The following is a 14,109-nucleotide window of genomic DNA, read 5'->3' as shown; positions in this document are numbered from 1 at the left end:
TAACAATTAAGTGAGCCCAGATGGGCTTCTAACTGCCTAACATTCACTCCACCAGACACGCCTCTGACTCCCCAAACAAATTATAACCCCTATTTAAAGAAAACAAAACATTAACCCGTACTAGATTTTTTTTTTTTTTTTTTTTTTTTTTTTTTATGTGTGTTATTTTGCCTGTCCCAGAACACCTGGAGATACGTCACCATTAATTTTCTTGACGCTTATATGTCGGGGCAATACAGTAATCTCTGCTCGTCCGAGCTGCATGGGCTCGTCAACAGGAGGAGCCAGAGGTCCCGTCGGAGGAGCCTCAGTGGGGCGAAGAAGAGGCGGCCCAGATCTGTGTCGGGGAAAGCCCCGAGACGAAAAAACCCGCTCTGAAGGCCGCCCTCTCTCGCGTCCACGCTCCTTCATCCGATCATCTAGACGAATCACCAACGATATTAGCTCATCTAAATCGTTTGGCTCGTCACGGACTGCCGGCTCGTCTTTTAATGACTCATTTAACCCATCTACAAACATTCCTCGTAAAGCTGCGGCGTTCCAACCTGACTGAGCAGAAACCAGAGAACATTGCATCAAAAACAAAGCACAGGCTTCGACATCTCCCGCACAAGGCTCCGGACGACAAACAATCGGTTCAGACGCAGAATCTCTGGGTGACGGAGTTATCTGCACCAGTATCAATGGTGCCGCAGCTGAAGCAGCAGGAAGCGGAACGGCTTGCGCTGCAAGCTCCGTGACACGGGCGTCTGTTTGTTTAATTTGGTTTGCGAGATGCTGTAATTGCTCCCATATTTTCTCCAAGTGTTCTTGAACTTTTTCGGCAAAAGGAACCGCCTCTGCCGCTGGGTCCATTATGGAATGGCCGGGAACTACTGTTATGTGTCGACGCGGGTTGAGGAGCAGACCTGCGTCAGACGGAACCCAGCGCTAAAAATAACCAGAAAGCGGTTCCAATAACAAAAACAATTTATTTATTTCACCCGCTAGTGCCTAATAAAGTGTAAAAACAGAAATAACGTCCTTCTGGTGGAGTGAAGGCTGGCACGCTCTCCAGCGCCCAAAAGGATTGAAGCCCGGCGCTCCTGGACCCACTACCACCGCCAAACACCCCCCAGGTGGACACGACAAACCGACTCTCTGCGAAGCATAGAAGAGGTGAGGTAAGTCAGCAGTTACAACTAATATCCTTCAAAAGACACACACTATCAGCAACACATTCAGGTCTGTATTTTAAGCTTTATGCAAATGAGCAGCTTCTCACAACAGGTGGAGGATCACTTGTCCGCACGCCACAGCAGTGAGAAGCAAGCTGCTCAATTCTCATCACAATTCAAGTCTACTGCGTAACAAAATACCAAGTTACTATCAACAATTAGTCAAACACTTAATTACCTCTGATGTGTGCTGACAGCATGTGTCCCTCACCCTTCCTTGCTTCACGGGCTTGATGTGTCAAACCCAGGCGCGGTCCTCAGCGTCTCACAAACGAACATCACAAGGTCGAGTTCCCGGCAGTTCTGCTTGAATCACACATGACTTAAATGCAGAACGCCATCCAATTATCTGCTTCAGCTGAAAGTCTTTAAGGTTGCATGTGAGCACCATTCACAGGTGCTGCACATGATGTTGATGAGGGTGAAGGATTCTTCAGCCAGCACCTTCTCCACAGACAAATCAGTTCTCATGCCACCTGGAGAGCAAAGAAAAGAAAAGAACACCAAAATATCCAGCCACACCCCCCAACACACAACAAGTGCGCTTGGTTTCAGTTAGGGATGCACCTATGCACATTATTTCACTTCTGATCCAATCCCGATACCTGAATTTGGATATCTGCTGATACCAATACTATTCCGATACTAGAGCTCTGTTTGCTTTAATATTATTATTATAATTATTGTTGGTTTAACTTATTCACTGCCAGCCATTTTCAGAGCAGAGCGTTCCATACTCCCAGCCATTTTTGAGCATTTTGACTGATTTTAAGGAGGCACAGAATACTGAGTTTTAGGACAATGTAAACACCAAAACCACCAAAAGAAAGGGTCGACTCTCTTCTTTCATCCAGAAAAAAGTTTGTTCCTACCTTGTTCTGTTCTTTAGTAATCAGCAGTAGAACACAGGGTGGTTTCACCAGAAACAGCAGTGTCTCACCAAAAAAGGGAGAAAACAAGCTTTTTGTGAAGAGAGACATATCAAGCAGAAAAATGTCTTTGACTCTAATATTTTCAGGTTTAGTGAGACCTTACACATCTGAAAAGTGTTTTTCTTCAATAATATGGAAAAACAACACTTAGAAAGGGCTTTTGATAACAAAATAATGATTTATTTACAACTATCCATCCATCCATTTTCTTCTTCTTTATCCGGAGTCGGGTCGCGGGGGCAGCAGCTCAAGCAATGCCGCCCAGACCTACCAATGCACACACACCTCCCCCACTCCTCCGGGGGAACCCCAAGGCGTTCCCAAGCCAGCCGAGAGATGTAGTCCCTCCAGCGTGTCCTGGGTCTTCCCCGGGGCCTCCTCCCAATGGGACGTGCCCGGAACACCTCTCCAGCGAGGCGTCCAGGGGGCATCTGGAAAAGATGCCCGAGCCACCTCAACTGACTCCTTTCGACATGGAGGAGCAGTGGCTCGACTCCGAGCTCCTCCCGAGTGACCGAGCTCCTCACCCTATCTCTAAGGGAGCGCCCAGCCACCCTGCGGAGAAACTCATCTCGGCCGCTTGTACTCGCGATTTTGTTCTTTTGGTCATATGCCAAATCTCATGATCATAGGTGAGGATCGGAACGTAGATCGATCGGTAAATCGAGAGCTTTGCCCCCCTACTCAGCTCTCTCTTCCCCATGATGGTCCGATACAGCGACCGCATCACTGCAGATGCTGCACCGATCCATCTATCGATCTCACGCTCCATCCGTCCCTCACTCATGAACAAGACCCCGAGATGCTTAAACTCCTCCACTTGAGGCAAGGACACTCCACTGACCTGAAGAGGGCAAGGCACCTTTTTCTGGTCGAGAACTATGGCCTCGGATTTGGAGGTGCTGATTTTCATCCTGGATGCTTCACATTCGGCTGCAGACCGCCCCAGTGCACGCTGAAGGTCCTGATTTGACGAAGCCAACAGAACCACATCGTCCGCAAACAGCAGAGACGAGATTCTGTGGTTCCCAAACCAGACCCCCTCTACACCCTGGCTGCGCCTAGAAATTCTGTCCATAAAAATAATGAACAGAACCGGTGACGAAGGGCAGCCCTGGCGGAGGCCAACGTGCACTGGAAACAGGTTTGACTTACTACCGGCAATGCGAACCAAGCTCCTGCTGCGGTCGTACAGGGACCGGATAGCCCTTAGCAAAGGACCCCGGACTCCGTACTCCCAGAGCACCCCCCACAGGGTGCCCAGAGGGACACGGTCGAACTCCTTCTCCAGATCCACAAAACACATGTGGACTGGTTGGGCGAACTCCCATGAACCCTTGAGCACCCGGTGGAGCGTGTAGAGCTGGTCCAGTGTGCCGCGACCAGGACGAAAACCACACTGCTCCTCCTGAATCTGGGGTTCGACCATTGGTCGAATTCTCCTCTCCAGTACTCTGGAATAGACCTTACCGGGGAGGCTGAGGAGTGTGATCCCCCTATAGTTGGAACACACCCTCCGGTCCCCCTTCTTAAACAGAGGGACCACCACCCCGGTCTGCCAATCCAGAGGCACTGTCCCCGATCGCCACGTGATGTTGCAGAGGCGTGTCAGCCAAGACAGTCCCACAACATCCAGAGACTTAAGGTACTCAGGACAGATTTCATTCACCCCAGGAGCCTTGCCACCGAGGAGCTTTCTAACCACCTCGGTGACTTCGGCCTGGGTAATGGATGAGTCCGCCTCTGAGTCCCCAGTCTCTCCTTCCTCTTCGGAAGACGTGACGATGGGATATTATTTACAAATATGATAGTTACAAATGTAAATAGTTCTGACTTTTTTTTGCAAAATAAAAAACAAACCTCTGTACATCAGCTGTATGCATATATTGTATGCTGTTGGAGCTGTAACTTAATGAATTTTGTGTGTGTGTGTGTGTGTGTGTGTGTGTGTGTTACAGAGTAGTTCCTCTTTGTGTGATAATCAGTAAAACACTGTTCCACGTGTAAGGGGACACAACATGACCTGCACCACATCTTATTTTCACTGCGCCTGCTCTTGCGCATGCAGACCCTACACCTCCTTGCTGGCCTTTTCTTCTGCTGGTGGGTGTCAGGTGTTGGATGCTTGTGTCTGCGGAGGTCTCCATCTAGCCTGGTCTTTGGTTCAGTCATATATGGTGCTCTTAGTCCACCTTCCTCCACATCCCCACCCCCCTCAACCTCCACATCTGAGCCTTCCTCTTTCTCCTCCTCTACCTGCTGTCCCACCTCATCCAACCCCTCCGCATGTCCCTTTAGTGTCCAGGACTTCACTACAGCCCGAATAAACTCCAAAAGCGTTTTACACCCCTCTGGGTTTCTGGCTCGGTACAGGACATAGGCATTGAATATGCATAATTGGAAGAGGTAGGCTACAAACATCTTGGACCAGTTTAGCGATCTTCGGATGAAGGGGTAGTATGCAATATTTTGGTCCAACTTATGTACCCCTTTCATGAAGAAGTTGTAGGCAACAATACACTCTAGCTTGAACTGAGTAACCTTGACTTTTTGTCCTTTCTGCCACACATCAACCTTCTGCATCACATCTTGGTGGCAGGTTGTCACCATCTTCACCAACCGCTTGTCCTGCCACGCTACTACCATCACCCTGTCATTGTGCCGCACAACTTTGTCCCCCTCCAGGTCGGTCTTTTCCAACTGCCTGATGATCTGAGGTTTCCCCCTATTCTTCCTCAGTGGTCCACAGAGATTGGTTTGTGCTCCCAGTAAACGTTCACCCAGTTCTACAGAATTGTAGAAATTGTCCATATACAATCTATAACCACGACCTGGGAGACAATCAAGGAGAGAAAACACAATGTCTGGCAAAGTACTAGCTTCCCCAAAATAAGGCTTCATGTTGAAGCAGTACCCTGTGGCAGAGTCACACAGTATGTAGGATTTGATTCCATATTTCACAGGCTTTTGTGGGTTGTACACCCTGAAAGACAGGCACCCCCGCCACAGCATCATACCCTCATCAAAACAAATGTTTTCCCCTGGTTGATACAGCTCCTTGCACTTTTCCACAATGTAATCTAACACTGGGCGAACTTTGTACATTTTGTCAGTAACGTCCTGTGATTCATTATTGTTGTAATGAAGAAATCTCCATATAATCTGAAATCTGAAGCAGCTCGTTAGTCAGGAATAGTTCAAGGAATTTAGCTGGCAGGTCGCTATCCAGCTCCGCAGCAGCATTGCAGGGTCCAGGGGTTGCAGTGAAGGGGATCTTGTTTGGTTGCCAGCTGACTGTATGCCAGCCAGAATCTTGCCCAGGAATTCTGCTTGATGCACAGCCTGTAAATTATAGAAATATATACATTTACTATAAATTTATGTATGTTATGTATGATGTAGAAAATTTATTTTTTACCTTTCTTCTTCTTACTGCAAGGAGTGAGATCTCTGTGTGGATCACGACCTGTAAATTATAGAGACATATACTTTTATCATGAATTTATTTGGTCATATGTTTATTATTGCAGTTTGCTATGATGCTACCTTTATTCTTTGCACTGACAACAGGAGTGGGAGTGTGGTCGCTGCTTGATGCACAACCTGCAAATTATAGATCTGTAAATTATATACATTTCTGCAAATAAAATTGCTGAAGTATGACGAGGACAGTAGTTTGTATTTTATAACCTTTCTTCTTTGTAGTGCCAACAACAGGACTGTGAGCTCTGGCTGATCGCCTGGATGCATTATCTGTAAAATGAAAATTCCCTCACATCAGTAAGCTAACGGTAGTGCTAGCCGAGGCTAACTGGTGGTACATGAACTGGGGGGGGAGGCGGCGGGAGGAACGAATAAATCGATCAAACCAAAAGTTAGCTCTCATCTTCCTCATGTGTTTGTGGAAAGTCTGGTGATGAGGCTCTGCTGCTCCCAGGTATCGGCAACCACTCATGGGATGAATCTGGATGAGGTTCGTAAAACTCCATTGACCCGGAATTGTCTGTAGAACTCAGCTGTGGCTGCGGTGAAAATGCCTCAATCGAGCCCACTCTCTCCATTTGGGCCAAATTGCTCTTCGTCATTTCTCACAATCTGGACATTACCTGAACGTCCACTGCGACACAAACTCAGTTCGAGTGTGAGCTGCCTAAAATTTTCCGACTTACGCAACATCTTCTCTCACGTTGAACCGTTCTCTTCTCTGATAGTCACTCTGTGTTCATCTCACATAATCTAAAGCACCACTGCCACCTACTGGCTGGTAGTGGTACTTACAAGTGCTTTAGAAATCTGATATTTACTGACAAGCTGCGCCAGGGCATTCCCAAGCTGATCCAGTTGAAAAACATAATTGACATCTATAGACGTCTTTGGCAGTGAACGGTTGTGTTTGAATTGAATTGACGTCTATAGACGTCTTTGGCAGTGAATGAGTTAATATGAGGATATTGGGTCATTCCATGCCAAGTCAACCAATGGTCCCCATATAATCCCCTCAAAAAAATTAGATTCACAGTTGTTCTCCTACTAGAGAAATGGAATTTCCCCAACTTTTAATGATGTAGCTTTAATACTTTAGAAAATACAATCTACCATCGACATTAACGCTTGTCCAGTTGTCCGGGACAAGTGTAAACTGTGAGCGGACAAGCAGTAGCTCTAAATCGTTGTCTGACCAGACAAGTTATTTTCTTATTTACATCACGTCTTGTTCCGCACCTCGCGTTTTTCCCACCACTCTCCATGCAGCGGACAATCGGAAAACATGATATCACAGGGTTCTCCCCAGACAATGGAACAACGGCACCGCGCCATCAGTGTTCTGACAGCACCGTCACACTCTGCCTTGCTGTCAGGTAGTTTTTTAAATCCAGCCAGGCTGTTTGTGCTGAACTGCCCGCTCACCCCTCCCCCACCGGCAGAGAGCCGAGCAGCGCTGCAGCTCAGAGAAAAACTCTGTCAAAGTCTTCCGATAAAAAGAGCTCCTTCTGCTTGCATAGCTCCAGAAATTCATTTATAGGCTTTATTTTACAATTGAAAGCCTTCATGTTTCCAAAGTTTACTCAAATACTGTGTGAGAGTGAAGAGTCTCTCGTTCCCTCTCACACACACACAGAGAGAGAGAGACAGAGAGAGAGAGAGAGAGAGGAAAAAGTGTTAGCGCAGTGAAACAATTTTAATAAACGATCATCTTCACCACACAGCCTCAGTGAAAGAGTAAAGTGTGAAAAACTGATTCAGAAAGTTTTTTTCATCCAGGATTAATCTTTAAAAGAACAGATTTACTCCTTTACTTCTTCCAGAATTATTTTTTTCTTTTTATTATTGTTGTTTATGCACTAATGACACCAGATCAAATTACTTGTATGCGATAACTTACTTGGCAATAAATTTGATTCTGATTTGACAATCAAATCAGTCCAGATTTAGCTCTTGTTCAAACAAGACGGGGTTATATTGTTGTTTTTTTTGTTTGTTTGTTTTTGTTTTTTAAATAAGTATGCAATTCCACTCAAAAATGTTGAAAAAAAAGCTAAACTGTCAACATGACAGAAAAACTCTGCATGGACTCTTACTTGATTAAAGGTACAGTGTGTCATTTTTAAAGAAGGCAGCAAATGTTATGTCCATCAAATATTAATGTGTTTTTAAACTTTTCAATGTCATTTATTTTCTTAACGTAGACAGAAAAATACAAAAAAGAGCTTTGATATTACAACATAAGTGTCAATTTTTTGTCTATTATTCTTGCTTTCAGTGCATCTAAAACCAGTGAAAATGACTCTCAACGGTCCATCATATGGAGAAAATGGCCCATTAGTCCACACTCCCTTTTGAAGTATCAATTATTTAGGAATTTCTTTTTTTTTTTTTTTTTTTTTTTACATTTCAATTCCAATGTTAAATATTCTTAAGAATTAAACGTCCATTGCTCTTATAAAGGATGTACTTGCATTTTTATATATTATCATTACATCAGTGGCATAAAATGATCTTAAAACAACCTTGATAATATCGTGCTATGTTGTATATCATGATATTTTCTGAGGCAATATATCCTCTACCAGAATTTCTTATCATGAGAGGCCTACAGCTCTGTCAACATTAAAAGCAAGCATTTGGGAGCACTTGGGATTCTATAATATTCTGGATTAAAAAGTAGCTTAATGTAACCAATTCAATATACAAGTTGTACAAAATGAAGGTCAAGCGCTTCAAAAACACAACAAATGCTCGGGCGCATTTACACCCCGAATTGAAAGAGGTCAAACAGCCTCAGGGGCAATACCAGAAGCTTCCAGCCAATTCTGAACCTACAAAATGAATAGCTAGATCCTTAGAGCCTGTTTTGTTTCAAAAGACCTACACCCTTAAAGTGTAATGAAAAATGAATACCTGTATTAATGGATTACCTTTTGTTTAAAAAACTATATAATTCTAGACCGACTTTGCTTTCATGGCATATTTTTCCACAACTTTCTTAGCACCCTTGAGTAGATCTTATAATTAGCAGCTCTATGTAACGAATTAATTTTGAATTGAAAATTGTTTTCAATCAAAAATCGAATCATGACCACGCGGATCCCAAACAGATAATGAGATACTGAATGATTCACACCCATTACTGTATTATTAGAATGTGCCTCACCTGGACTTTTTTATGCATAGAGGCTTACCATCATCAACCAACTTTTGCTCAGCATTATTGTAAAAAGCAAAATATGCACAGACTTCAGACTTAGTTCTTCTTTTACAATGCTGGAAGATTGCTTCACCGCTGTCATCACCTTTCACCATGTTTTAATTCGACCCTGTTCATACGAGGGCTGACTATCTGGTTTGTGTCAGATTTGGCCCAAAACCAACTTGAGCCAGATAGCTTTTTTTTCTTTTTCTGAATCTGAAAGGTGCTATTCATATTTAACAACTACTTTCTAGAGCTGAGTTGAGCCAGACTTTCACGGGATTCACAGAGGTCTGAATACAAATGTGGCTTGCATCCAGATCCACACACACACACTCATATCCAGATCCAAACGCACACAATCCCGTGCTCTCATGTCCAGACACAACCCTTTTGGCTTGAACCAGACTGAGTGTGGACGCATGTGTAGGATAAGCCGAATTTGAAAAACAGGCCTATCTGGCTAGAAAGCAATCTGGATTGAATCTGACTCATGCCACATTGTCAACCCCAGTCTGAACTGGGCCTTAGACATAGGAGACGCACACCACATGCTGCTTCTGTGTTTATGGGAGACTCAGGGTGTCGCAGACTGAATGGTCCCCCCAAAAATCGGTCCACCCTGCCTTCACTGCGCATTTGTCATCAGCTATCTCAGCGACAGGTATCTGAAGCTTTTATACATGAATCATTTCCACATAAATTCAGCAATATTTCATCATAAAAGACGGCGGAAGCGATGAGAGCGCTGCAGCTACATGAGCTGCTGGCTGATGCGTTCACTGCGCATCGGTCATTTCAAAGCGTCACCAAGTATCGCCTCGTTTCTGCTTAAAACTGATTTTAGAATGATTTAAGAGGTTTTACCTTGCCATGTGATGGTGAATAATCCCATTAATTCATTTGATCCTTTTGGGTGGAGAGACTGTCTCAGAGCTCCGAAATGATGCATGCGCAGTGGAGACAGGGTGCACCAATTTTAGGGGCGGACCGTTCGGTCTGCGGCAAGGGCTTTCAATTAAGAAAAAAGAACTATGCAGTGAGGCAGTAAATGATTTGGGTCACACTGTGCATAACTATGCACACCATGCATAAACAATGGCCTTGACAGCAGTGTTAATTTTGAAAGCGTATTTAGTCATAGTCTTGACTAAAATGTTACTTTGTTTCAGTCATAATTTAGTCATCTGATTTTTGATTTTTTTAGTTTGACTAGTTTTAGTTAACTATTTATGACAGCAGATTTTTAAAGCCAAAAGAATGTTTGCACTGGTCCAGACCATTACCCCTTGCTCACACTGCCTCCGATGTTATCGTTGCGGGATATGGATGCGGGATCCGCAGAGAATCCAAGATACAAACCTCTCTCACTGGCCACGGTGCCAAGACCCTGCAGCGCTGCGGGTTTTTCTGTAAGAAGTCTATCCTTGTGGGCTGCCGGAGCACTCTGCATCAAAACAGCGAGCGTAGTCTCTGGACCTGTTGCCGGAGTTGGCCGCAGATCCATACAGCAGACAGGGAGGTGGTGCCGGAGTTGGCCGCAGCTCTGCACAGCAGATAGAGGGGCAGTGTGAGTGGCCTGCTGCAGCGCTTACCGAGCCCGCAGACTCGGTAAGCGCATCGGAGGCAGTGAGAGCAAGGCCTTAATAAATCTGGCAGTAATTGTTGTACCTGCACTTCACTTTGTATTGTTGCACCTGTCATATTTTCCACCTAAAGAACTCTGTTGTGAGCAACACTGTTTTTGTTGACTTTGTCAAGCTAGATGAATACCAAATTTCAAGATGAAGATTGATTGCATTAGCTTCTCAACACAGCATTTCATACATCACTTTTATTGTCAGTTTAGAATTTTCTTTTACTTGTATTAAAGCATACAATTATGCCATACATCTTTATTCTTAGTTTCAGAAACTGCAGGGGTTTTTTTTTAATTGGGCAGAGATTCATTTGGACTATCATTAGTTATGGCAGCTAGCACGGGTGGTTGATGTTTCAGAAACTGATATTTCATGTCTCAGAAGGGGAAGCACATTGACAAAGTTTGTTAGAAAAAAAATTCAAGTGTTTTCATGATACTTGTGAAGTATTTTATCTGTCCATCCGTGTTCTAAACTTGCTCACGGTTCACGGGGGTCATTGGGTGAGAAACGGGGTACACTGTGGCCAGGCCACCAGTCTATTGCAGGGCTGATGGACAAGCACATTCACACCTGCGGTCAATTTAGGCACCAAGTCATCTAACCTGCATGTCTTTGGAAGTGGAAGGAATCCAGAGCACCTGGAGGGGACCCATACAAACACAGGGAGAAAATGCAGGGGAGGGTCCACTGGTCCAAGTCCCACTGGTCCTAACCTCTTTATATTAGTTGATGGTGTATATTGCAACCCCAAACTGATTTTAAACACTCCCCTAACCCCTAAACTTAATCAGGACTAGTGTACCCTAGGACTAGTGGAAAGTTACCAAACATGCAAAATTTTGCACTTTTCGTGACAATATGACAAACCAATAGATTAATATATATTTCATGCTGCTGAATCACAACAATCCGTGAGACTGGGTTGTTTATGCAAGGCGAAAATTTTTGTTGAACACTTTTTAAAATCTCTTTTAGATCAGAAAGATGGTAAAAGAGAAAAACCAGGAAAGAATGCCCTGTCAACAACAACAACCCCTGCAACAACGAAAGGTAAGCATTGTAAAGAGTTTTCAAAATCTAGTGGTGAGGTTTCAGATTACAACCAATGGACCCAAGCAGGCACTGGAGGTGCTGACATTCATCAACAAGAATTGAATCTAACAGCATGTGCTAATCTACTCGGCTAACTCTTACTCAGCAACACAACAGAGTGTCAGTACGTTTTCAGTACAGGTACAGTGGGTGTGGTTAGATTCCTTTGAAACCACCATCATCAAAGGATTCTTCAAGATTTGTAGGCAAAGCAAGGTAAATTTATTTTTATAGCACAATTCATGCACAGGCAATTCAAAATGCTTTACAAAAGCAAAAATACATCATTAAAATGACAACAAAAAGAGCATTAAAAGACAAAAGGCAATTAAACAGAGAAATAAAATGTTGAAATAAAACTAATAAAAGTGCACTCAGAACAGTGAAAAGAAAAAAATATATAAAAAGTAATTTATGGAAAAAGCTGCAGTAAACAATACCATTTTCAGCCCTGATTTCAATGCACTGACAGTTCGAGCAGACCTCAGGTATTCAGGAAGTTTGTTCCATAGGTGAGGAGTATAATAACTAAATGCTGCTTCACTTTGTTTAGATCTAGTTCTGGGAACACACAACAAACTTGTCCCGGATGACCTGACGGGTCCAGATGCTTTGAAGGGAAGTACTAAATCTCGCATGTATTTTGGTCCCTGACCATTCAGAGCTTTATAGACCAGCAGTAAGATTTTAATATCTGTCCTTTCACTCACAGGAAGCCACTGTAATGATTTACGGATTGGTGTGATATGGTCCAGTTTCCTAGTGTTTGTGAGGACTCTAGTGGCAGCATTCTAGATGAACTGTATGGGGTTAAAATTGTCTCATTAATATTTGTAAATGCACGCAGGGTGATCTACAAATAATCATTGATTTGCAAATGTGTTCACATATCCACAAATGCAAATTTCATATTTGTAACTTGTAAAATGGTCTTTGCAAATAATGTTGTATTTGCAAATATAAAACTTAATTTGTAAAAAAAAAAAAAAATTACATTTGTAAAACTGGAAATTGTATTTGTGAATTGAGTTTCAGCATTTGTGGATCACCAATTACACGCATTCATCGCGAAATCCACACAGATCCACAAACAAATGCCTACTGATTCGCAAATACACACTCACGCACACTGAATATCCACTAGATGACAGTGTGGTTCCATTCATTGATGTGGTAAACTGAAAAATATATGCTACCGGATGAGAGAAGACCGACATTTCAGAATAAATCATTTCACATTACCGTAATGGAGGCGTATGATGGATGGGTATATATGTGGTGATATTGGCTGCAAGGTCAATTATTTTTTTAAATTATGTGTCCGTAGATTTCATCATGGGGAGGGGGGCAGGGGTGTTAGTGTTGTACTCTTTAACGCAGTGGTTCAAATAAGCGTATTAAACAGCATTGCGCCTGTGCGTGCTCTGTGACACAGACATGCTGCCAAATTCTTCTTTTAAAAACTTGAAAGTTGTAAAGGTTTGCGATGTCCACATGCTACATTTAGCTAAGCTTCGCACAGGAACCACACAATGTCATCGCAGCAACCAGCCAGTCCCGCTTTACGACAACTGTCGCAACAGCCAGGCTTTTGGTGGCATTTATTCCCCTCGAAACTCCGCGGATCCGAGGAAACTGATTTGTATCTGTAACACACAGATCAGTGTCCACGGACTTATAAAACTTGCATGATGTCGTAAAAAAAAAGAAAAAAGAATGCTTTGCGATAAGCATTTTAAAAACTCAGTAACGATCACGATTAAAGAGTCATCCAGGAGCATATAGTTTCAGCTACATCAATGAATGGAACCACACTGCCATCTAGTGGATATCCAGTGTGCGTGAGTGTGTATTTGCGAATCAGTAGGCATTTGTTTGTGGATCTGTGTGGATTTCGTGAAAAGAAAGTCTCAAACTTACGTCGCAGAGGAAAGCGATGAATGCCTGTAATTGGTGATCTACAAATGCTGAAACTCAATTCACAAATACAATTTCCAGTTTTACAAATGTAATTTTTTTTTTTTGTTTGTTTTTTACAAATTAAGTTTTATATTTTCAAATACAACATTATTTGCAAAGACCAATTTACAAGTTACAAATATGAAATTTGCATTTGTGGATATGTGAACACATTTGCAAATCAATGATTATTTGTAGATCACCCTGCGTGCATTTACAAATATTAATGAGACAATTTTAACCCCATAGAACTGCAGCTGCCTAATTGATTTTTTGAAAGACACCATTACAATAATCTAGCCTACTGAAAAGCATGTCTTGTTTAGACAGAAAACCCTTAATTCAAGATATGTTTTTCAGGTGATAATAGGCAGATTTAGTAATCGCATTTAAGTGCTTGTTAGAATTCAGATCCGAGTCAATAATTACGCCCAGATTTCTGGCTAAAGTTGTAGCTTTCAATGACATGGAGTTAAGGTGAGTGCTGATCTTTAACCTTACATTTTTGGAACTGACTTCAACCCCAATTTAGTTATTATTATTATTATCCCCTGCAAACAAAAATTTGTATGTGTGTT

At 42.9% G+C, this 14,109-nt stretch overlaps 1 protein-coding gene across 3 annotated transcripts in view; it reads left to right on the top strand.

Annotated features, from left to right (window-relative positions):
• LOC117519254 (sex comb on midleg-like protein 2) overlaps nucleotides 1-14,109 on the top strand; it is a 71,961-nt gene that overhangs the window by 11,986 nt on the left and 45,866 nt on the right. For all 3 annotated transcript variants that reach the window (XM_034180573.1, XM_034180571.1, XM_034180572.1), the window contains exon 3: nucleotides 11,456-11,530. In XM_034180573.1, coding sequence (XP_034036464.1) covers nucleotides 11,456-11,530 — 75 coding nt within the window. The remainder of the gene's footprint in view (nucleotides 1-11,455; nucleotides 11,531-14,109) is intronic.

Source organism: Thalassophryne amazonica, chromosome 10 (assembly GCF_902500255.1).
Source record: "Thalassophryne amazonica chromosome 10, fThaAma1.1, whole genome shotgun sequence".
NCBI lineage: Eukaryota > Metazoa > Chordata > Actinopteri > Batrachoidiformes > Batrachoididae > Thalassophryne > Thalassophryne amazonica.
The sequence above is the reverse complement of the archived record's forward strand: the minus strand, read 5'-3'. Positions and strand labels throughout refer to the sequence as shown.